General features: G+C 41.4%; 1 protein-coding gene across 1 annotated transcript in view; it reads right to left on the bottom strand.

The window, feature by feature from the left end:
- The window catches only part of CD99L2 (CD99 molecule like 2), a gene marked incomplete in the record, with an annotated part of 1,047,726 nt that overhangs the window by 173,090 nt on the left and 849,938 nt on the right, over window positions 1–24,698 (bottom strand). Inside the window, 1 exon segment of the mRNA XM_044057164.1 lies at window positions 13,269–13,310. Within this exon segment, the coding sequence (XP_043913099.1) occupies window positions 13,269–13,310 (42 nt within the window).

The raw sequence follows: 24,698 nt of genomic DNA, 5'->3' as shown, positions 1-24,698 counted from the left end.
GATAGTACACTGCTCCATATACAAGCTATAGGTACCTTCTTTGCAGATCTCCAAGGTCTGTCAGAAAAGTAAAAGCAGCAGTGACAACATTGTCCCCAACTGCAACACAAGCTATAATGACCTCCTGTGCACACCTCTAAGGTTTTATTGTGATAAAAATTAAAGTTATGACCGCACCATCCCCAGCCCAACATACAACCTACAGCAACCTTCTTTACAGACCTCTGAGCAGGGCTGGTTTTAGAATGGGTAGGGTTAAGAGCAGAGTCCACAATGAATTCCATGTCAAAATCCATTTATACAGTCTGGGGTATGGGGACCACCAGACCAATAGAAGTTCTAAGTACCTGAACATCCTGTGGTATACTTTACATCCTACTTTTGAAATATAATTACTTGGTAACTGCATTTTGTTAGTGTTACCTAGAAGAGTTATGTATGTTCTAGGCATTATTGTATGTGCACAGATAAAAATCAGTGATATTTTTCAAATGTACACACACACACACACACACACACACACACACACACACATACACACACATACACACACATACACACACATACACACACATACACACACACATGCACTGCATGTTCACCATCAGGGAAACTAGAGAAGTTATATTTCACCTGCTGTATACGTTTTTGAAGGTGCTGGGGTTTACCAGCACACATGGACAGATGCGCAGACAGTGAGTCCAGATAAGTATTTCTTTTCCCTCGCAACAGGATCATAAGGTCATAGTTTTCAGAAGGTACTTGTGGAAGGTTTCTACGCTGCTGATAAGTCAGCTGTAAGCCTGACAATGTTACACTGTTTCCACATGTTTTGAAAGACACAAAAGCCTGCCATCATATGAGAAGCAAGTTTAAAGGTGGAAGTTTTACTTCCATTAGATAAAACTGTATGCAGCTCTATATAATGGATACTCTGGCCTATATTAACTGTGAAAGACAGGATGGAAAGCATTCACTCTTTAATTAGAAATGAGTAAAATAGCAGTCTTGTTTAACCTTGGTTTTACAGCAGGAATGGTTTATTTTAGGTTCTGACTAATACTGTGCATTCAGAAACAAGTTCCTTTTTATGTAAGATACAATCTGAAGCAGTGAATTGTCGTTGATATGCTTTCTTTGCAATGAACAGAAGCTGAAGCATGCACTAGTCTGTCTTGAACTTTAACTTAACATGCTGAAGGTAGCGTTATTCTTCCCATTTCTAAATAAAGTCAAATATTGACTTAATAATATCTCTATGGGAACTGGCATAAGTATCCCTATCACCTTATCAATCGGATACTGATGTAGAAGGAGGATCTATGATGCATTTTTTTAACTTCCCTTTGTGCAAATGTCTCTGAATATGAATCTCTGTAAAGGCTAGAGAGAGAGAGGTATTTTACAATTAGTTAAATGCAGCAAAAATGTTTCCTTACATATATATATATATATATATATATATATATATATATATATATATATATATATATATGCCCTTGTGTAGTACAAAAGGTTTATATACACACTACATACATACATACATACATACACATACATGAGTTCTACTACTTCTGTTGAATGGTGCTTTAGTCGACATCTGTTTAATTGACAGAGTTTGCCTTTTCCCCGAAGAACTGTGTGGATATTCTACAAAAGGGCCTTACACAAACAGATGCTTGGTGCCAGAGCCATGGGCTCAAGCTCAATGCCAAGAAATGTACAGTTATCCCCTTTGGGAAAAAACATGCACCTGTGAATTACCACATAGGTGGCAGTACACTAAACACCAAAAGTGTGATAAGAGACCTAGAGACATAGGTGGAAATCCTTCTATGTGGCACACCTGAAGGAGTGACCTCAGCACAAGAATCTGTAGTAATTGGCTGTTTTGGGCCATTTCTAGCTCTTTGAAGTTCCCTGCATAAAAATCCTGCCTAAGCGTGTTTTTTTTCGCTTATCCTACTCAGCTACAGCTCCTCGTGGTCCTGCAGAGTGGTGCTAGCAGCAGAGAAACAAAAAGAGCGACTGCTATCCAGATTTAAGTATATTTTTTCTGTCTCTACCTGTGCGACCTTCTTTTTTCACTGAAAAGCAAGCTACACTGCTGTTATAACTGTTCTAAGCTTGTTTTTTGTGTTCTTATTACCTGCACTTGCTAAGAAGTTTGTTTGTTGTATTTTTACTGTTGAGGCTGCCCACTCAAGTGCGCTAGCCTGTGTATAAAGTATACTGTGATTTATCTGCTGTTTTCCTGAAAAAAAGAAAAAACAAAAAAAAAAATCCTTGTTTCCCGCCTTTCCTTGACTAGAATAGTCCCTATACAGGCTTTGCTATATTCGGGACTCTTGGATAGTTCCTGTGTTGCACATTTCCTTACTTGGACAAAAGGAAGTTTCATTGCTCACCAGTGGGAGTGGGGAGCCCTGAGCAGCCTATCTGCCCCTGAAGGAGTGACCTCAGCACAAGAATATGTAGTAATTGGCCGTTTTGGGCCATTTCTAGCTCTTTGAAGTTCCCTGCATAAAAAACCCGCCTAAGCGCGGCTTGGCGCGATTGTGAGCATAGCGCAGCATCGGGCAGCGGCAGTTAATTGGGTTTAAACTATTCCCGGCTCCACAAAGTCTGCTCTTCACTTTTTCCCTTAGAACTGCTCTAGTCTCTCAAATTGAACACCCTATACTCTATAAGGCCCAGCACTTGCACAAAAAAAGAAATTTTACAATCTTAGCACTAATAAACTAAAAGCACTACATCCTCACAGACTCTTTACGGTCATCTTGTCCCCCATTGGTCCTTTTTAATTCAGTATGTATAAAGGTCAGTCAATGGTTTCCCCTCCAGTCCAGCTGGTGAATCTGGGAATCTTGAGGCAATGTTACAACTGCCTCATGCACACGGACAACCCTCTCCTCCTCCAAACAGGATCAAATATATGTGAGAGATGCAACTATACAGCCAAACTGGAGGCTGAACTCCCTCAACTCAGAACTGTTGTAACCAGTCAGCAGGAGAAGGTAACCTCACACAACACAAATCTAGTCTCACATAGTTCTACAACATCAGCAAACCAAACAAATAAACACACAAAAACATACTCGGAGGCTCTAAATAAAAATCTGCCTAAGCAGCAGAGACCTCCAAAGCAGACATCCAAGCAAACGCTACCACAAAACAAAGCATGTGCAACACATAGTTCACAAAGTCAGTGTGCCAAGCAGTCACAGCCCTTAAGGCTGAACAACACACCTGATACACTCGTAATAGGTGATTCTATAGTCAGACACACTGATGTCCCGCTCACCAGGCTGAACAAAGAAAAAGTCACAGTGAGCTGCCTGTCGGGCGCTAGGATCTGCCACATAATGCAAGCACTCAGGTCACTCCAAAGTAAGTACAAATATGACTCAGTCATAGTACATGCTGGTGTGAATGACCTGAGACGTACCTCCCTAGACTACATGAAAAGAGACATAGAGGAGCTCTCTGATCATGTAGCCCAGGCCGGTATGACCCTGTCCTTTAGTAGCATATTACCCTCACCTAGAATGATGCTGCAGTACAAAGACAAAATGATTGATTTTAACAATTGGCTAAAATGTTGGTGTCAAAGGGGATCCGGTGTCTGTCAGCCTAGGATGATATGCTCGACAAGCCATGCTGCTTCACTAGGGACGGCTTGCACCTGTCACCCCTGGGCTTTCGGATATTGGCAAAGGCTCTTGCCACCCCCATAGTGCCTTTTTTAGGCAAGGCTCAAAAGACAAATCCACCTCCATAAACAACACAATGAACAAAAAACTAAGGGTAATGCTGCTAAACGCCAGAAGTCTTAACCTCAAGATGCATGCAATTGAAGCTCTCCTCAGTATGGAGAACATCGACATATGTGCAGTGACAGAAACCTGGTTCAAGGCTCCAGAGAGCACCCCAGCACTACCAGGTTATACCTCATACCATGCATTTCGGCCCCAAAACTCGGACCGAACCACAAAAGGAGGGGGAGTATCCATTTTTATCAAGGATACCCACACCTCCAGGTTAGTGGCGTTGCACGAAGCATCAGAGACCATCCATGTGCAACTAACAGTGGGCAAAACTGCTTTTCAGTTTATAGCATGCTACAGACCACCCTCTCAAAATCAGGAATCCCACTCGGCTTTCCTGAAAACATTGGAGAACATGAAGATCTCTCCAAACACCATCATATTGGGTGATTTCAACTACCCAAACATAGACTGGGAGCATTACTCAAGCCTCAACACCCTAGCCCAAAGGTTCCTGGGATTTATAAACTCAAACGCCATGGAACAATTAGTCACCACCCCCACAAGAGGGGATAACATACTCAACCTGATCATTACCAACATGGGGACTCTGTGCTCCATACCAGAAGTAAACCCCTCATCGGTAAGATCAGACCATAAATTAATCTCACTAGATATCCAAAACCCCTCCCCACCCCCAGCCCAGAAAACCACAGTGAAAAACTTCTCAAAAGCAAACTTCACACTTCTCAAAACAGAGGTGGAATCCTTCAAGGCCCCTGGGACAGGGGAAACTACGGCCCAAACAGCTGAATCCTATATAAACGCATTCTATGGACACCTCCAGGAATGCATGGATCATGCTATCCCTAACAAAACCAAGACCCAATCATCCAAAGGCAGGCGTCCAGTCTGGGGGACCCCAGCCATAAACAAGCTGTACAACAGAAGAAGGAAGCTACTACATGACAGAGCAAAATCCCTAAAAGGGAAGGCATCTCTGATCAGTAATAGCAAAAAATTACGATCCCTCATAAAATCCTCCACGGCAAGCTTTGAGAAAAAAACTGCAAAGGACACTAAGGACAATCACAAGGCTTTTTTCAGATATGTTAGGAACCTGGGGTGCAACTCCCAGATATGCTCAGAGTTAATTCTGAATGACAAAAAATTCACGGAACCCACAGACATTGCCAACATCCTAGCAGACAGGTTTATAGCAAACTTCTCTCCCCCCCTCCCCCCCTAAAGAGCAAATATCTATCCCGGCAGAGTGTAGCCCACCTAGCATCTCAGATGCTCAGGTGAAAGCCGCCCTCTCCAAAGCAAAAAACACCGCTTCAATGGGACCAGACGGTGTCCTGGGTTGCGTACTACATGAACTCCAAGAACAGCTAAACCCTCATGTAAAAATGTTGTACAATCTCAGCCTTACTACAGGATATGTACCAAATGAATGGCGTACAGCAACAGTGGTCCCTCGACGGACCCTGGAAACTACTGCCCCATAAGCCTGACTAGCCTAGTCTGCAAGGCTATGGAAAGGATCATCATGGAACTCAAACAATGACATTGGGCACCTACAGACACTAGATCCTACCCAATTTGGCTTTGTCAAGGGCAGATCCTGCCTCTTGAACCTGGTCGACTTCTTTGAAACAGTCACCAAGGCCATAGATGAAGGGAAGGTAGTCCACACAGCCTATCTGGACCTCGCGAAGGCATTTGACACAATACCCCACTCGGGCATCATAGATAAGCTATCCAGCTTAAATATAAACCCCTATGTCACAAGATGGGTTGCAAACTGGCTCAAAGACAGAACCCACAGAGTCAGAATTGCTGGAGCCATGTCTGACTCAAAACCGGTCACAAGTGGTGTACCACAGGGCTCAGTCCTGGGACCTCTCTTGTTCGGTATATACTTCTCCGAGGTGCAGGCCGGCACGGGAGGACTGTGGCTGACCAAGTTCGCAGATGACTGCAAACTGGGAGCCATAATTGACTCTCCAGCTGACACGAGCATCCTTCAAAAAGGTCTCACAGAGACGAATAACTGGTGCCAGAGCCACGGTCTAAAGCTTAATGCCAAAAAGTGTATAGTCATACCCTTTGGCAAAAACAAAGTACCCACAAATTATCACACAGGTGGAAACCCACTAAGCATGGAGGAAGTAATTAGAGATCTGGGGACCCAAGTTGATAGTAATCTCTCCTTTGACAACCACATTGCCAAAGTGGTTAGAAAAACTTTCTACATAGCCCACCTTATCATGAAAGGATTCACATCTAGATCGAAGGAGGTCATAGTGCCCCTTTATGCGGCCCTAATTAAGCCCATCATAGAATACAATGCCCCTTTTGGGATGTATCTTAACCGACACCTGCAGTAACTAGAAAGACCCCAAAAGTACCTCACAAAAAGAGTCAAAGGACTCAAACAGATGCCATACGCGGCTCGGTTAAAAGAACTCCAACTCTACTCAGTTGCGTACCGCCTACTTACAGGCGACCTATGCCTGACATATAAAGCTAAGTCCAACCCAGAATTAATGAACTTGCTCCACCTCAGAAAATCCAAATCCCTTAGAGCTACACGCTCGAGGGATCTGAACCTCTGCACAGAAATAAACAGAACATGTTGGAGGGACAGATTCATAACCCAGAGGCTTCCCTTGCTCTGGAATAGAATCCCAGTCCATGTTAGACAGAGCCCCTCACTGACACTCTTCAAGAAGAATCTTGATGAGTGGATGGGGGATCGTAGGTTTACCCCGGGGATTACTTCAGTATCACTACTAGACAGAGGCACGGTAAACTAACCTTAGTAAGGTTTCGGTAAACTCGAATCGAAGGGTGGCGAAAGCCAAACTCATTTGGGCTAGGCTTATAAATGCCTCAGGGCAGATAGCCTAGTATGAACCTATGAACCTCATCACTAAGGACTTTTCATCCAGAAAAAAGGAGGTCATTGTCCCACTGTACTCATCCCTCATTAGACCCATTATAGAATACAACGCCCCATTTGGTATGTACCTCTCAAGACATCTGCAGCAACTGGAAAGGCTGCAGAAATACCTCACTAAAAGAATCACAGGCCTAAAGCAGATGCCCTATGCTGACCATTTAAAAAAACTCAACCTATACTCTGTCGCATATCATCTACTCAGAGACCATCTTTGCTTAACATACAAGGCCATGTCAAACCCAAAGCTGTTGGACATCCCCCCAAACATCTCCAACGCCCAAGTGAGAACTGCTCTCTCCAAAGCAAAAAACACAGCATCCATGGGACCTGATAGTGTCCCCGGCTGTGTGCTTCACGAACTCAACGAGGAATTAAACCCACAGCTAGGACAGCTATTTAATCATAGTCTTACCTCTGGATACGTACCCAGGGAGTGGCGCACTGCAACTGTGGTCCCACTTCACAAAGGCGGTGCCTCCACCGACCCTGGAAATTACCGGCCCATTAGCTTGACAAGCCTTATCTGCAAAGCCATGGAGAGGATCATAATGGACCTCATAAATAAAGACATAGGGAATTTGCAGACTTTGGATCCATCCCAGTTTGGCTTTGTCAAAGGCAGATCATGCCTTCTAAACTTGGTTGACTTTTTCAAAGCAGTCACCAAAGCCATTGATGAGGGAAAGGCAGTCCATACAGCCTACCTCGATCTGGCGAAGGCCTTCGATACAATACCCCACTCGGGTATCATTGAAAAACTCATCAGCTTAAATGTTAACCCATACATCACAAGATGGGTTGCAAACTGGCTGAGTGACAGAACCCACAGGGTCAGAGTTGCTGGCGCCATGTCAGACTCAAAGCCTGTCACAAGTGGTGTACCACAGGGCTCAGTCCTGGGCCCACTCTTGTTTGGCATCTACTTTTCCGGTACAAGCAAACACAGGAGGGTTATGGCTGACAAAGTTTGCAGATGACTGCAAACTGGGCCATAGTAGAAAACACATCTGACACAGATATCCTTCAGAAGGGTCTCACAGAAACGGATAACTGGTGCCAGAGCCATGGCCTAAAGTTAAATGCCAAAAAATGCATAGTCATACCCTTCGGGAAAAACAAGGTTACCCCTAGCTACCAAATAAGTGGCAATCCACTGAGCACAGAAGAAGTTATCAGGGACCTGGGGACCCAGGTTGATAGTAGTCTGTCATTCGACACCCATGTAGCTAAAGTAGTTAGGAAGACCTTCTACATTGCCCACCTTATCATGAAGGGATTCTCATCTAGATCAAGGGAGGTCATAGTCTCCCTATACTCATCACTCATCAGACCAATGATTGAGTACAATGCCCCATTCGGAATGTATCTGACCCGACACTTGCAGCAAGTGGAGAGGCCACAAAAGTTCCTCACCAAAAGGATAAAGGGTCTCAAACATCTGTCCTATGCTGCCCGACTGAAAGAACTCCAGCTCTATTCAGTCGCCACGCTTGCTCAGAGGTGACCTTTGCCTAACATACAAGGCCATGTCAAACCCAGATTTGATGAATATGCTTCACCTCAAAAAATCTAGATCCGTCAGAGCCACAAGGGCGGGAGACTTAAACCTCGACACGGCTATTAATAGGACGTGCTGGAGGGATAGATTCATCACCCAAAGACTCCCTATGCTGTGGAATAAAATCCCGGTATATGTGAGGCAGAGCACCTCACTGGCCTTGTTCAAGAGAAATCTTGACCAATGGATGGAAGATCGCAGATTTACCCCAGGGATTACCTCAGTGTCACTGCTCGACAGAGGCAAAGCAAAATAATGGGTATAGTTCCCCATACTAAAGGGGTGGCGTAAGCCACAAAACTATGGGCTAGGCTTGTAAATGCCCTCGGGCAGATAGCCTAGTATGAACCTATGAACCTATGAACCTATGCTACACTTAAAGAAATCCCAATCCCTCAGAGACACACACTCCAGGGATCTAAACTTTGCCATCACAATGAACAAAACATGCTGGAGGGATAGGTTCCTGACCCAGAGACTCCCCAGACTCTGTAATCGACTGCCTATACATGTCAAGCAGAGCACCTCTTTGTCCCTCTTCAAAAGGAACCTTGATGATTGGATGGGAGATAGGAAATTCACCCCAGGGATCATGTCAGTCACCCTGCTGGACAGGGGTCCAGGGAAGTAAGTACTGTGGGAAGAAATAGCCAGGGAATTGTTATGGCTAGCCTTGTATAGGCCCTACGGCCGATAGCCTAGTACCAACTTATGAACCTATAATCTCAGCATTAGTATATATAATTAGCAAGGGGAGTGTGCCTGCCCCCCTGCAAAAAAAAAAAGTCTTCTTTTGTTTTTTGTTTAAAAATGTTTCAGCACATGTGTAGTAGTGTGTCAATGTGCATTTTGTTGATCATTTGGCATCAACATTATGCATATCACCAATAGTGCTGCTCAGTGAAGTTAATATACCTATATCTATGTATGTATGTATGTATGGTGTGTGTGTATATATATATATATATATATATATATATATATATATATATATATATATATATATATGGGTCTATTCGAGCAAACGACCGAAACCCAAACGGCCGGGCATACTTACGCGAAAGTGCTTTTCACCTAAGGACTTTCACATAAGTATGCCTGTTGCCAAGGCCGTACTACAGTGCGGATAAGGGAAAATTCCCTTTTCCCCACTGTAGTGCGGTCTCAGAGGAAGAATATTAAAGTAGGGGAGGTGTGGGGGGGCACAGGGGGGCAAAGCCCCCCTGCTAAAACGTTAAATGCAGTGTTTTTTTTTTTTTTGTAACATGCTTTAACGAAAGGGCTTTTTTGATAAAAGCACTTTCGTTAAAATGTGTTTGGTTGTTATGGATTCAGACGTTTGCTCATTCGAGCAAACATCCTAGATCCATATATATATATATATATATATATATATATATATATATATATATATATATAAGGCTCTTGTAAGTATACCTACAAGAAGCTAGTAATTTTTTCACAGGATAAAAGTTGCAGTGTAATTAAAGAGCCATGTAGCAAGCACTTCTTCACTATGTGCATGAAGGGTCTTTGGTTTGAGTTAAGCCCTGGTGTCTCCTTGTAAGGGTTACTTTAACAGTCACTGAATTCTCTTAACCACTTTTTTGGAGGCTTAAATGAGATATGTTACAAAATTATTAAAAAAAGGTATGTTACAAAATGTATTCTAATTTGGAAGGTGATTTACTTTCAAGCATTTATCTTCCCTGACTGTGGTTATGTTAAGGCTCTGCACAGAAGCAGGGTGACTAGTAATTCCTAGTACAAGGAATTAGGTTCATGGACACCATCGCTTAAGTCTTGTACATTAGACTAGTACTTTAGGTGACCCCTGGTCAATCAAAACAGGGGGCTTCTTTCATCACTTTCAGGTTCCTGAAATGGAACTTACCAGATATATGTTAAGACTCTGTTTTGTGCAGCTAATCTTGACACTTTTTTCAAAGCAATGCAATGTATTCTTCAGTATTTCAGCTACATCTCAAACTATCAGCACCTCTAGACATAACACGTCTTTTTAGAGCCAAATTGCAACAATGGTGGGAACAAGTCTAAGTTAAAAAAGACATCATGACTCCTATAAAGGTAGCAACACTCTTACACTAATTTTGCAGTCAGTATACATATGAAGGATGCATAGTGCAGCCATCTAACATGGAGAAAACCATTTTTGTGTAGATGTTATATCATGCAATAGCATGCAAGCGCTTTCACTCATATTTTTTATGATTGAACTTCTGCCACAGAAACCTTATTCTCTGATTAATTTAAAGGGAGGCCATGAAATCCTAGACTGGGGTACAGTCCACAGACTACGGTGTGGCCCTAGTTAAATAAAAACAAATTCTAACATAGCGGAATGCTTTGCTATTCCATAGTGCTGAAAAGGCTCAAGAGGTATCCATGAACCAGTCAGTACTTCTGTCACCTTCCCTACAGAAGAAGTGCGGCTGGCTGTTCAACTCTATCATTTCTACACAGCCCATACAGTTTTAAAGCAGCACATGCATATCATGGTGATCAAGCAGCATTTATTTATTTGTTTTTAACTGGGAATCATATGTATACTCACTGTGTACCAATGGGATTCACACAGTCCAGTAGCCCTGTGTGACAGGACAAAGAATGGGAGACACTCTTCTGCAAAAGCCTTACTATATTCATTCCTAGGAGGGTGAGGAAATGGATAATGAATGCAGACATAGACAAGAGCTTGGACAAGGAGCACATACATGTTTATTAAAAGAGAAGCATATCCTGGACAATGCGTATTACCCTGGATTACACTGGAGAGAGGCGGATACTATACTCAGTAGTTATAATTTGTTTACTGGTTTCTGGCTGACTGAAGAAACTATTTCTATGAAAGTGTTGAAAAAGGGGGCAGAAATGAAGTACTGTTATATGAGGAGTACAAGCCCTCCTCACCCCATAGTTATTATATTAAGTGTAAGAACACTCCCCTTTGGTTAAGGGATTGCAGTTAACCACGACTCACCAAAACCAATGAACATCAGCAACAATGAGGATTACAAGAAGAAGGGATGAACTGTTTGTTCAAAACTACTGTTCGATCCTGCACACAAAAGCAGGTCGTCTTTGAATCACCTCAGTTCTTGGGGCTCTGTGTGGTGTAAAGGGTGAACTGCTACACATACTAATTTTATATTTATATGTTTGTTATATCATTCATGCTGCTGTCTTTGGAACAAGCTTACAGTGTAACTGTTCCATAGGACACACGGCTATCTACTGTTTATGAAACACTTGCTCATGAATCCCCTCACTTCCCCTAGCGTTCTAACTTGATAAGACAACATGTGAACTCATGAAAACAAGTATAAACCAGAAGGACTACTGATTACTGGACAGCAGGACTAAGGCCTTCATATTTATGTTAACATGGTTCTCAATATTTACTGCCTAAGAATTAACAGTTCAGCTGAATTTAAAATAATAATTGTGCATCCCAAAGATGAAATAGTAACTATACATTTTTAAATCATCAGAATCCTGTACATCATGGAATCCTTAGAGCTCAAATTAGCCAATCTATTTTTATCCTGTCTAAGAACAGATTTAGTGCAACTACATTATTTATGGCACAGTATTTGTTGCACAAATGCCTACAGTATAGCAAAAAGTAAGTGTATGTATATGTATACGGGATCATTACGGAATACCAAAATTCCACAATCCTGAAATTCTGAATCCCGAGGACCAGAATCTCAGCATTGCGGAATCTCGAACATAGTGAATGGGGAGTGCCCTACAGTGTGGAACAGGAACTTTGCCGTTCACTCCACTATAGTGCAATCTCAGAGTTGGTATATTTAAGTTGCAGGGGGTGTGGGGGGTGGAGGGGTGCTTGCCCCCCCCTGCATACCCATTAGAATAGTTTGTTCTGGTTCTCGGGATTCAGAGTCTCGGGATTGTGGAATTTTGGTATTCCATAGTGATCCCATGCATACAGATAGATAAAAATATATGGAAAATAAGACTCATTAAAATTAATCAAGATTCTTTGAAAATGTACACTAAACATCCGTTTCTTTGAACCTGTTTTTCTAAAAAACAGTTGACAGATCAAAAAGAAAAAAAAAAACCCTTTTTTGATTGATTAAACAAACAAACAAAGAAAAAAATATATATATAAATATATAAATAAAATAAAATAAATAAATAAAATACACCACCACTACGCCAGACAAAATGTATCTGTATGGTGCTGTTGTTAGGGAAAGGGTAGGGGTATGGCTGGCACATGAGTAAAGGTGCACCATCATACTCATGTATGCTAACTCTAATCCTACCCCTGCTTCCTCTCCAGTACTACACATTAGGGTAATAAACACTCTTTACCTAACAGTACCACTAAATAAGACAAGGATACAGACACACACTCCAAACATCGCACCTTATTTAACCTTACTCTATCCTACCCTAACATGCAGACACAGACATACAACATCTATTCTCTTCAATAGCCCTTACTCTAATCCTAACCTGTACACACATTCAACCCACATGTCAAAACATCTGTTAAAAATCAAAGTTTGAGCATTACATACCTTACATTTAACATTACCACTTCAAAAAATTAATCAATGAATGGAACATTTGACAAAATGAAATGTAACCATACACACACACAAACACCCTAATACATATGTTTGCACACATGTATGTACATGTACTACACACACATCAGATCCTTGACACTGGCAAAAATACATCTTTGTAAATACACAGATAATCAGTTTTCAAGAATATTAGGCCTAAATAAGTCAAAAAGCAAAAACACAGGAAGTGTACCACAAGTTATAAACAGAAGCAACGCTCAAAGGGACAAAAACAGAGGAAAGGACCCCAGAAATTGTTTAGTAATTTTATGATTTGACCCCAAAGTAACAAATCAGTGAAAAAATATAGAGTTGAAAGTCAAAAGAGGGAGAATCACTTGATAATCTACCTTGGTTAGGCTTACTATTGTCACTTCTACCTGGAACGTTATCTGTTAAAATAGAGGGAAAACATTTTGAGTTACTGGTAAACACAGTTCTATCCATTATCCATAGCTAGCACAGACACTATATGCATACATTAAGCATTCAAGATAATGGCCACCTCTTCTAGCTGGAGGTGAATATTCTAGATTGTTTCTGCACACTTGAGTGACACATTGCTTGTTCTTGCTGAGTAATGCACCCAGCCATTTGTCAGTAAGCAGAAATCTGCAAAAACAACCCTTGCTAAGACATAGACACAAATCCCACACCATTTGCTGCAAGGCATTTATTTATTAGTGATACTAATGATGCATAACTTCTGGCTTTTGAGATATCCCATTAATGCAGCATTTTACTTTAACAGTTCACATTTAGACACTTTCCATTTCCACTGGCCTTAAGCTTGGACACAAGAAACCAAAGCATTAAAAATTACTATGTTTTACCCACTCAATTGTATACTGCATGATTGTAACAAATTTTGAAGCTGTTACCACAGTACACAAATGGGAGAGGGTCTTATTCTCCATCAGTGATACAGTCAAACTCAGCTGTCTGAGTAGATCACTGTATTAAAAAAAGGCCAGTCACCGTAACATTTTAAGCAATCAAGTAAGAAGCAAAATTACAATAGATTGCATTTGAATGATTCTGTTCTAAGGCTTGCAGTTAAATCCACCTATGTTTTTTTACTGCTGCAAAGAAAAGACTGGCAGTCAGGAAGCATTACCCTATTAAGTCTTAAAAGTGTTTTTGTAATGGCGCACACTCCTCTACAGCCCTCATGTAGTGGGGGTTCACCCTTCACCTCTACATCCCCTTATATATATATATATATATATATATATATATATATACGGATTCTGAGATCCCACACACTGAGGGAAAAGGTAAGTAATTCTGACCAAAGACTGTTTGGTCTCAACATTTATTTACAGTCTGTTTGTAAATGTTGACTTTCTTTGTAACCACATGCAATATAGGTATTTATACAATGACCCCCCCCCCCATTAATATTCCAAAACTTGCACGCTGATTGTTCAGCGTGCATGTTGTAAATCAGACGTATACTAATGGAAAAAGGTCCGGTCGCCCGGACTTTTTCCATTAGTATAAGTCTTTTTTTTACAGCAACAGAGAACGCAAGATCTCCGTTGCTTTTTAGACACTGTCTCGCTATGTTAAAGGAGTTTAACATAGCGAGACAGCTTTAAAAAAAGTAACTGAGATCTTCCTTTCTCCGTTGCTTTTTTTAAAGCTGTCTCGCTATGTTAAATGGGTTAACATAGCGAGACAGCTTTAAAAAAAGCAACAGAGATTCTCCACTGCTTTTTTAAAGCTGTCTCACAATGTTAAACTCCTTTAACATAGTGAGACACTTTGTAAAAAGCAACAGAGATCTTGCTTTCTCCATTGCTTCCACCCACAGCTCTGATATACTGCATAAGCTTATGCATGCGCAGTACATCAGAACTGCCGCAGAATACTAGACAGCTGTGGAAGGGCAGCAAAGAGGCATTATACAATGCTGCTATTTAAGAAAAGTAAGTATTTTTTTTCTTAAATAATGTCATTGTATAATAGCAATAACCCACTTCTGGGTGTGGGTAATGCTGAATTTATCCACGGTTGTCTTTGTCTGGCCACTCGGGCTTCGCCCTCGTGACCAAAACACACCAACCATGGGTAAAATCCAGCATTACTATAACAATCAACAGGTTCTAGGACCCCTCATTTGAACATTAGAAGTTCCACTATCACCACCACACCAAAACATTTGTTTAAAAATGGTACTGGATGGTATAAATGCATTATAAAAACAGTCCAGTATGGGCTTAAGTTTCTTGTCATTCTCTGATGATGGAGCTGCTAGTGTAGTTTTCTTACTGACATACTAACTGGTGAGGGCATTGCAGTGTATTTGATAAATACTAGTTTTGGCTCCAGACTTACAAAGCTCAATTTTCTTTGACTTCTGCAGGAATTATTTAAAATAGAAAAGCAAACCTGATTCTCTTGAACAATTGCTAAGAGTAGGCTGAGTACAGATAGCTTACTTTCTACTTAGCTACTAGGAAGCTGGTATACCTTGTACTTCAATTTTTTTAGCCCCTGCAAATAGAACTACTGTTTTAAATTTTTTAATGACTTGAGACTTGCCACTGTGTAAAGTTAAAGGAGCAGACTTTTTTTTACATTCTGCTCTTCTTAAAGGATAATTATACTCCAAAACACAGTATTCCCTTTCCCTGTTCACTACGGAATGACTCCATATCTACACATATTAAAAAGCAACACTTTGCATTTTCTTCCTCTCTCTGGCATTTCTCCCTTAGCATCCTCAATGTACACAATGTTAAAGCTGAATGAAATCTTGTGAAACGTTCTTTGTTCATAGGTCAGTACAAGTTTAACTGCCCTAAAGGGACATTTTAAGCCTAGCCAGTAACCTGATGTCAGAAGCAAACCCTGAACCTTGGGTCTATGAAGGAAAGACCTTAACCATTATGCCAAACCCACCTTCACGTGGACACTCGGCTAATGACCCAAGAGGGCCTTTTTAAGCCTAGCCATACTTCCCAAGAATCAAACCTTATTTCTTGTATTTATTTTTGTGGTAAATACCTTAACCATTATGCCATATCTCAACCCTAGAGTATTGCAAGCCTACCCAATAACCAGAGAGTAGAATCAAACTCTGTACCTTGTATCTATGTGGTAAAGACCTTAACTAATATGCCAAACTCTCCCTTGCTGTTACTTTGGATTGTCTATCACATTTGAATGTTTCCTGCCAAGGCAGACTATTTTTCATTATTTCACACATATTGGGATCATAAAGCTATTCAGACTAAAATCTCATAGCATTTTGACTGTGTACTATCACTTACTGCTGTGCTCTTTCCCTCCTCTGACACCATAAATCTAGTTATTTTTTATTTTTTTAGTATGAAGGTTAAGAAACTTGATTAGTCATTGAAGGCAACGTCAATAATTATCTGAGTTTTGCAAGTTATGAAATATGGTGTTCTTGCTGACTCAGGGAAGGAAGATGGACACTAGACAGGTCTTAAAACAAGATTTGTATTACTTTTTGAAAAAAAAAAAAAGCCCCATATGTAATGTAGGTTTCTGTGAGAACGTTTTACTGACTGTGTAACAAATATTTAGAAAACAAATATGTAAGGGACTCCACAATTCAGGCACTGATACCTTTACTGAGGTGTCTGAAATGTAACACTATTTCTCACTACTTCCATTCTAAGTGGAGTGGAAATGTATTCTGACTGGAGAGACTAGGACAAATTAATTTCATCAGCTCTGCCTCCACACATCATTATAGGCAAAAAGTAGCCATATAAGAAAACAAATTATGTTGACCTGTTTGCCCCCATGAGGGTATTCAGAGGAAGAAAAAAAATTAAAATAAGAAGTACTTTTTGTGCTGCAAGACAGGCAGAACTTTGTAAGACGTTAAATACATTTTATTCAATTTCTGCTCATAATGTTTTTTAACTTCTGAAGATCCATTTTATGAAAGAAAGACAAATACTGTTTCTTTTGTATTGTCAGGATAGTCTGGATTTAAACTACTTGCCTGCTACTTATTTAACTAGAAATACAAGGAAGTGGGCAGTTTTGCTTGTCCTTAAAATTAATATATTTACAAATGTAGTATTTAACAGTTTCTTTTTTTCTAATGACTGCTGTAACTGATTCAGTTTCAAAGTAAGTTTCTCTCAATTCACACCAACGGATATTGGACGGGGAACCATATACCCAGATAAGTAACCGAAGTACAAAAAAAGTACAGTTTTGTACCTACCATAAATGTAGATGTCCGAACAGGATAGCATCTGCAGTCATAACAAATGGGTTGTCCTGTCGTCAGGCAGCCCTTCGGTCGGCCGGATTCCAAAGTCTGGGTCTGGCCTCGGCTGGTGTCGCACTTCACCCGACATCATCTCTCCTGGTCTTCGGGTATAAAGGCATCAGCCGACGCCATTTTCCTCAGTGTTTCTTGCCCCAGATGCCAGTTGCCCTCTTGGAAAACTAAATTTTGGATAAATGCCAATGTTTCCAAAAAAAATAGTAGGCAAATACGAAAAATAAGCATGTATGTACATATATACAAACAAATACACCATAGGAGATCCCACCTAGCTAGCTATTAGGAGGGTAAATACCCTAGGAGTACCATAGAGGGGAAGGAGGGTGGGTAATCCTGACTGCAGATGCTATCCTGTTCGGACATCTACATTTATGGTAGGTACAAAACTGTACTATGTCCTTCAAGGATGCATCTGCAGTCATAACAAATGGGTAGAATACCATAGCCAAACTAGGGGAGGAGGAAGAAGAATTATGGTGTAGTTAGGATCCCTTGTAAAACAGCAGTGGCAAACCCTGCTCGGGATCTAGAATATAGAGGTAAGTTGTAATGCTTGGCAAATGTATGCACGGAGGTCCAAGTAGCCGCCTCAATAATGTCCTTGGTAGCCACTCCTCGTAAGAAAGCTGTGGTAGTGGCTGTAGCCCTTGTAGAGTGAGGTCTTATGTTCTGTGGAATTTGTTTTCCATGGTAAGAGTAACAGAATCTTATGCAATTTCCTATCCATTTAGAGATTGTCTGTTTGGAAATTGCTTTTCCTTCCCTTCCTGTTGCATAGGCTACTAAAAGCTGGTCAGTTTTTCTGTTACCTTTGGTTCTGTCCAGGTAGTAGCGTAACTGTCTATGTACATCCAAGGTATGCAGCAGTCTTTCCCCCCTGTTCTGTGGATTGGGAAAGAAGGTAGGTAGGTGGATTGCCTGGTTTAGAGACACTCTGGATACCACCTTAGGCATAAATGTAGGATTAGTTCTCATGGACACACTATCTTGATGGAAGATTAGGAAGGGTTGCACTGCCATTAAGGCCTGTAGTTCAGAAACCCTTCTTGCTGAAGTAATTGCCAGTAGGAAAGCAGTTTTCCATGATAGGTGTTGAAGGTCTGCTGTTGCTGCTGGTTCAAATGGAGGGAGTGTCAATTTTTCTAGCACAAAGTTCAAGTCCCATGCTGGTAATGGTGGTTTCCTAGGAGGTTTTACATTTTTGATTCCTCTGAGGAACTGCCTGAGTAGAGGATGTGAAAAGACAGGGGGATCGAAGCTGTATTCTGCAGAAATAGCTGATGCATGTATCTTGATGGAGGAATAGGACAGGCCTGTATGTAGAAGCTCTGCCAAGTACTCCAGGATGTTAGCAATGTCTATCTTTGACACATCTTTTCCTCTTTCAGTACTCCAAATGACAAACCTTTTCCATTTTCCTGCATAGTTCCTTCTTGTTGAAGGTCTGCGGGCTTCAAGGATAATGTCTTTAACCCTTTGGGATAAGTCTGGGTTAGTTGTTGTTATGTGATGTTCCAGGCAGTCAGCTGCAGAGTTTTTAGGTTTGGATGCATGATGTTGTAGTTGTTCTGAGTTAACATCGAAGGCATCAGGGGTAGTGTCCACGTCCTCCCCCGAGACATGCTCCTCAGCAATGGATACCAGTGTTGTCTTGGCCAATTTGGAGCTATCAGGATTATCCTTGGGCGTTCCTCTTTGATTTTCAGTAGTACCTTGTGCATCAAAGGGAGAGGTGGAAATGCATATGCTGTCAGGCCTTTCCAACTGAAGGATAGAGAGTCCACCTTCCATGCTAGTGGGTGGTATGTCCTTGTGCAGAATTTCTTGAGCTGGTGATTGAGTGGGGATGCGAATAGGTCTATTTGTGGCATTCCCCAGTTCTTTGTGATGGCCTTGAAGATGTCCGGGTGTAGCATCCATTCGTGAGCATCCGAGGTAGTTCTGCTTAACATGTCTGCTAGGATGTTTTCTTTTCCTGGTACAAATATTGCCTGTAACTGGATGTTGTAGCTCAGAGCCATATTCCAAAGGTCCAGAGTCATTCTGCATAGGGGGTATGAATGAGTGCCTCCCTGTTTGTTGATGTACCACATGACTGTGGTGTTGTCTGTCCTTATCATTAAATGGCCTTCTTTGAGGAATGGTCTGAAATTCTGGATTGCTAGTTTTACTGCCAGCATTTCTTTTTGATTTATGTGCAGGTGCAGCTGGTCTGGAGTCCATAATCCTTGTATGCATTTGTCCAGCATGTGTGCCCCCCAGCCTAGATCTGAGGCGTCCGTTGTGATGGTTTGGTTTGCTTGGAATTTGTGGAATGGCAAGCCTGGGTTTGACTGGCATGCTTGAGCCCACCATAGGAACTCCTGCTTCAGGCATGGGATTAGTGGGATTTCGGTTTCTAAGCTGTGCCTGTGTTGAGACCATAAATTCTTTAGGTACCACTGTAGCTTTCTCATATGAAGTCTGGCATGGGGGACCAGGATTATGCATGATGCCATGAAGCCCAAGGCCTGCAGTACTTTTCTTGCTGTTAGTTTGTTCTGTTTTGTTAATGCCAAGAAGTAAAGAGGAGTTGTTCTTGTTTTCTGCAGTTAGGAATGCCATCTGTTTTACTGTGTCCAATTCCGCACCCAAGAATGTTCTTGTTTGGGATGGTATCAGTCTTGACTTTTTTAAATTGACTGTGTATCCCAGGGCTTGTAGTAAGCAAATGACTCTTTGTAAGTCTTTTGTCAGTTTGCTTTTGTTGTCCGCTTGTATCAGGCAGTCGTCCAGGTATGGATAAATTTGGATTCCCTGTAGCCTGCAATGAGCGATTACTGATGCCAGGCATTTTGTGAATACTCTGGGCAGTAGATAAGCCAAAGGGCAATGCTGAGAATTGATAATGCTCTGATCCTGCAAGAAATCTGAGGTATCTTCTGCAATTTGGTCGTATGGGGACGTGCAGGTATGCCTCCTTGAGATCTAGAGTTACCAGCCAAAACTCCTTGCCCAGCATGGGAAGAAGTTGCTGAAGGGTCAGCATTTTGAATTTTGGGACAATGATGAATGTGTTTAAGACAGACAGGTCGAGAATAGGTCTCCAACTTTTCTCTTTTCTTGGTACTAGGAAGAGTCTGGAGTAGAATCCTTTGCCCTGTTCTGTTAGTGGTACCCTTTCCACAGCTCTCATCTTTGTTAATTGAGCTATCTGTTTTAGAGCTTCTGTTTTTTGATTTGGAGGTAGGTTTGGCATTCCTCTTTTCACTGGTAAGGTGTGGAAGTGAAACCTGTAGCCTTGGTCTATGGTCTGCAAAATCCACTTGTCTTTTGTGATATAGTGCCAATTTTTTGAAAATAATGCTAACTTCCCGCCTAAAGGTGCTGTTATTTGTTCCCTGGTAGGCGGTGTCAGAGCCAAGTCACTGTGATTGTCCTGGTGCAGTGGCAGTGGTTGTGTCTGTGCCTCGCTGGTTATTGCCTTGCCACTGGCGTCCTCTGTAGGCACCTCCTCTGGATTGATTTCTGCCTCTGGCACGTCTATTCCTGCCTCTTTGAGATTTTGAGGAGTCTGGAAAGGACCAATTTTTGGAAGGCCAGTTCCTGCTAAACCTTGGGGCTGAACCTGTAAGAAATCCTTAACTGTTTGTACAGATTTTGCCTTCTCTTCCATTTTCTTCATTACTTGCTGAGCAGGGGTACCAAATAGACTGGCCTTATCCATAGGAGCATCTAACAGCTTTGCTTTAACATGATCCGGCAAGACCTGTTCTTTCAACCATGCATGCCTTCTTATAACAGTGCCAGTCATGGCTGATCTAAATGAAGCCTCCAGTGCATCATAGCCACATTTTAAAGAATGGTTACTAACCTGCTGAATATTATTCACCATTTCTAAAACATATTTCTTATCTAAGGAGTCATCAGAGGACAATTTCTTAGTTAACTGATCAAGCATAAACTCTTGGTATTGGATCATATGAAACTGACAGTTCAAAGCTCTAGCTGAGAGAGTAGCAGAGGTGTAAACTTTTTTCCCCCATCTCTCTAAGGACCTGGATTCCCTTTCAGAAGGGAGAGGGTTTTTGCTGAGGTCGAAGCTACTGCCTTAGGCCCCTGGGAGATAGTCTCAGGATCTGCAAGTGGGGCTTTGTATAGGTGGTGATGAGTGTCTGGTACCCTGTAAAACCTATCTGGTTTGGCAGGGGCTGGAGGTAAAGTATCAGGAGCAGTGCAAACATCATTAAATGCATCATCCACAACAGGCAGAACTGGAGGTATAGCTAAGGGCCTATGTTGTGGTAAGTGTAGAAAGGTCCTAAGCCTTTTTCTTGAATCTGAGAAATCTTGACCCTGCCATTGGAATTGTTCTCTCATGGCATGTAAGGTTTCCCCAAAGGAAAATTCCTCAGGTGGAGAGGCAGATGGAACAGATTCTTCAGCATCGGAATCTTCATAAGTAGAAAAAGGGGCCTCTGGATGGTCTGTATTGTCTGAGTCATCCGAAGAATCATCAGAGGACACTGGTTCTGGGGGCTCTGCTCTAGGTCTCTTTTCTGGAGGCTGAAAGGCCCTGTCTGGGTGAGATTGGGATCCCCTAATTAAGGAGATGAGATCCTCTGCCAAAGTAAGCATTTGTGAACTGGAACTGGGCCTGTGTGAGGGGGGCTTAACAGGCACTGATTTAGCAGTTTTGGCAGCTTTAGCCCTGGCAAAGGCCTTAATAGACATGGCTGCAGGAGGCCCAGCAGCACCACGTGCTGGGGTAGAGACATCCAAAGGGATGGTGTCTGATAATTCAATAGGAACCACATTAGTAGGCAAAACTTCAGAGGCCGATTCAACTAGGGTAGCAGGAGCCTCGGTAGTAGTCATGGATTCGGCTGAAGATTGACCCGTTTGCTCGGTTTAGGCAGAAACGGAGACACTCGCGGTTTGCTTAACCGTGGTTTCGGCCGAAACCGCGGACCGCGAGTGTCTGTCTTTTTGTTTGCGTTTTTTAACAATTTGAGTGGTCGGAGGATCCGACGGCATAATGTACGCAAAATCTGAGCCGAAAAACTGTTCAGCAAACTCCGACCGACGCCTAAGCGTTCGTCGGTTGAAGGAAGCACAGGCTAAACAGGCTGCTACATCGTGGTCTGGGCCTAAACAAGGTAGGCAGTACGAGTGGAAATCCTTATGAGGTATTTGTTTCCCACAAGTTAAACAATTATTTACTTTTTCTGACATCGGCTGAGGCAAGAAAGAGTCCCCAACGGGGTACTTAGCTTTTAGAAGTCTTCGAAGTAGTATTCGGTAGTAGTAATCTCTGGATCTGACCGACCGGCACTTGCGAACAGCTTCTGCTTCGGGCGCCACGCGGCAAGAAAGACTGAGGAAAATGGCGTCGGCTGATGCCTTTATACCCGAAGACCAGGAGAGATGACGTCGGGTGAAGTGCGACACCAGCCGAGGCCAGACCCAGACTTTGGAATCCGGCCGACCGAAGGGCTGCCTGACGACAGGACAACCCATTTGTTATGACTGCAGATGCATCCTTGAAGGACATCATTAAATTTAAATTTACGATGATTCAACATGTAGTTGATGTGTGCAGCAAGTTTAACACAAAAATTGGGGAGGAGACGCATTCATATTTGTTGTGAAAATGTAACTTTTTAAATTTTTTTAGACTTTAAAGGAGTGTGCCTTTAACTAAAAGATGCAGAGGCATAAATAATATGGTATAAGTGAAACAATCAGAACAGGTCCCTAACGGAGCACATTAGAGAGCATCAGTACAGCATTAATAGACAAGATTTGCATAATGCCTTAGCTAAACACTGTACAGAATTCGGGAATGAACATGTTTTTGGTTTTAGAGCAGTAGAAATGGTTATACCCAGTGCCCGGGGTGGAGATCTGAAGAACTACATTGGGGGACGTGAGTTACATTGGATCATTAGTTTACAGGCTGAGAAATATCCAGGCACTAATGGTAGGACATCTATTAAACCCATATTAAAGGGACAAGGTCTTTTTAAATGAGTGATATGTTTTAATGCTGTTTGCTTTTTATTGGCTGGTTTGAATTAATGATTTAATGAATATATATATATATATATATATATATATATATATATATATATATATATAAATGCATGTGCTTTTATTGTGTGTTATGATCTGATGAAGCACAGTTGTCTGTGTGAAAGCACTTACCTATTTGTTATAACAGTTTTAAAGATATATTAAAGCAGTTTTTTATATATATGATTCTGGCTGTGGCTTGGTGTTCATTGTTTCTATTTAGATAACTGAAACAATACTGATGGCAAACAGCGCTTGCAGACCACAGGCTCTCAAGTCTTAATATGTCATCAGTTAATTTGGATGCCAAAGTGGCTCAGATTGCTGCCTCATAATGCTCGATTCTCCAGTTTGGTCTTCAGCTGTTGTGCCTTCTGGGTGGAGTCTGCACATCTCTCTTATTCCCTTGTGGGTTTTCATGAGGTGCTTCAGTTTCTTCCCATGTCACACAGATGTGGAAAATGAAGACTTCTAACATATGAACAACTTAAACAGCCATGCAGCACTGAATTGGAGGTTTTGGACTCAAATCTGCAACATGACATGTTTCTCTTAATGAGCAAATTCATAACACTTGCAGGTTACGTTTTTTTTCATGGGCATGTGTAACATTAGCTACCTTTTGGTGATCTTCCTTTTACCTTGATCTGTACACTTATTGTACAGATACCTTTTCCACCTTACACATGCATTCTCATCTCTCAGATCTCACTTGTCTTGATCTATATACCTAGTGTACAGACACCTTTTCCACCCTATACACGCATTCTCATCTCTGAAATCTCAAAAGTATACTTTTCCTCAAACTTTTTATAAATTGCTCTGACAGTAGTATCTCAATGAACATGTCCCAAAAAATAAATAAAAACCTGTTTGTATATATAGTTTCTAATGTGTTTTACCTTACTCATTATTTCTTATCTTACAAAGCGATTTCTATATATTTGTATTGTAAACTGAACTTTTACATATTGTAAACAGAATTTTTACAGACTGTAAACTGAATTTCTATGTACTGTAAACTGTTTGTAACTGGAGCTTTTCTCCTCGGGTCTCCACTGAAAATGGGTCTCTGGCCCAGCTGGACAAACCTGGTTAACAAATGTCAATAAATAAAATAGTGTACTGTATACCCAGTGTTCACTGTATTACTAATACAGTCCTTACTACACTTCTAAAGCCATTTTAACATTCCTTCCTAGTCATTTTCTTCAACACTTGTGGTATTGTATATCCTGATATTACTAGGCATTTTTTATCCAAACATGCAAAGGCATCATTAATTATGCACTACTCATTTAATGTGCAATGACTTATTTTTAGATCAGCTTACTCACCTAGCCACAGCATTCACACTATTTACATCCAGACATTTCTATTATATTAACATAGCCACTGAAACATAGTCTGCCTGGACATTTGTTTTATCTTATTTGGTGCTTTGAGC

This window comes from Protopterus annectens, chromosome 15.part0, assembly GCF_019279795.1.
Source record: "Protopterus annectens isolate FY-2018-M chromosome 15.part0, PAN1.0, whole genome shotgun sequence".
Classification (NCBI taxonomy): Eukaryota; Metazoa; Chordata; order Ceratodontiformes; family Protopteridae; genus Protopterus; species Protopterus annectens.
This window is presented reverse-complemented; position numbering and strand designations above follow the sequence as displayed.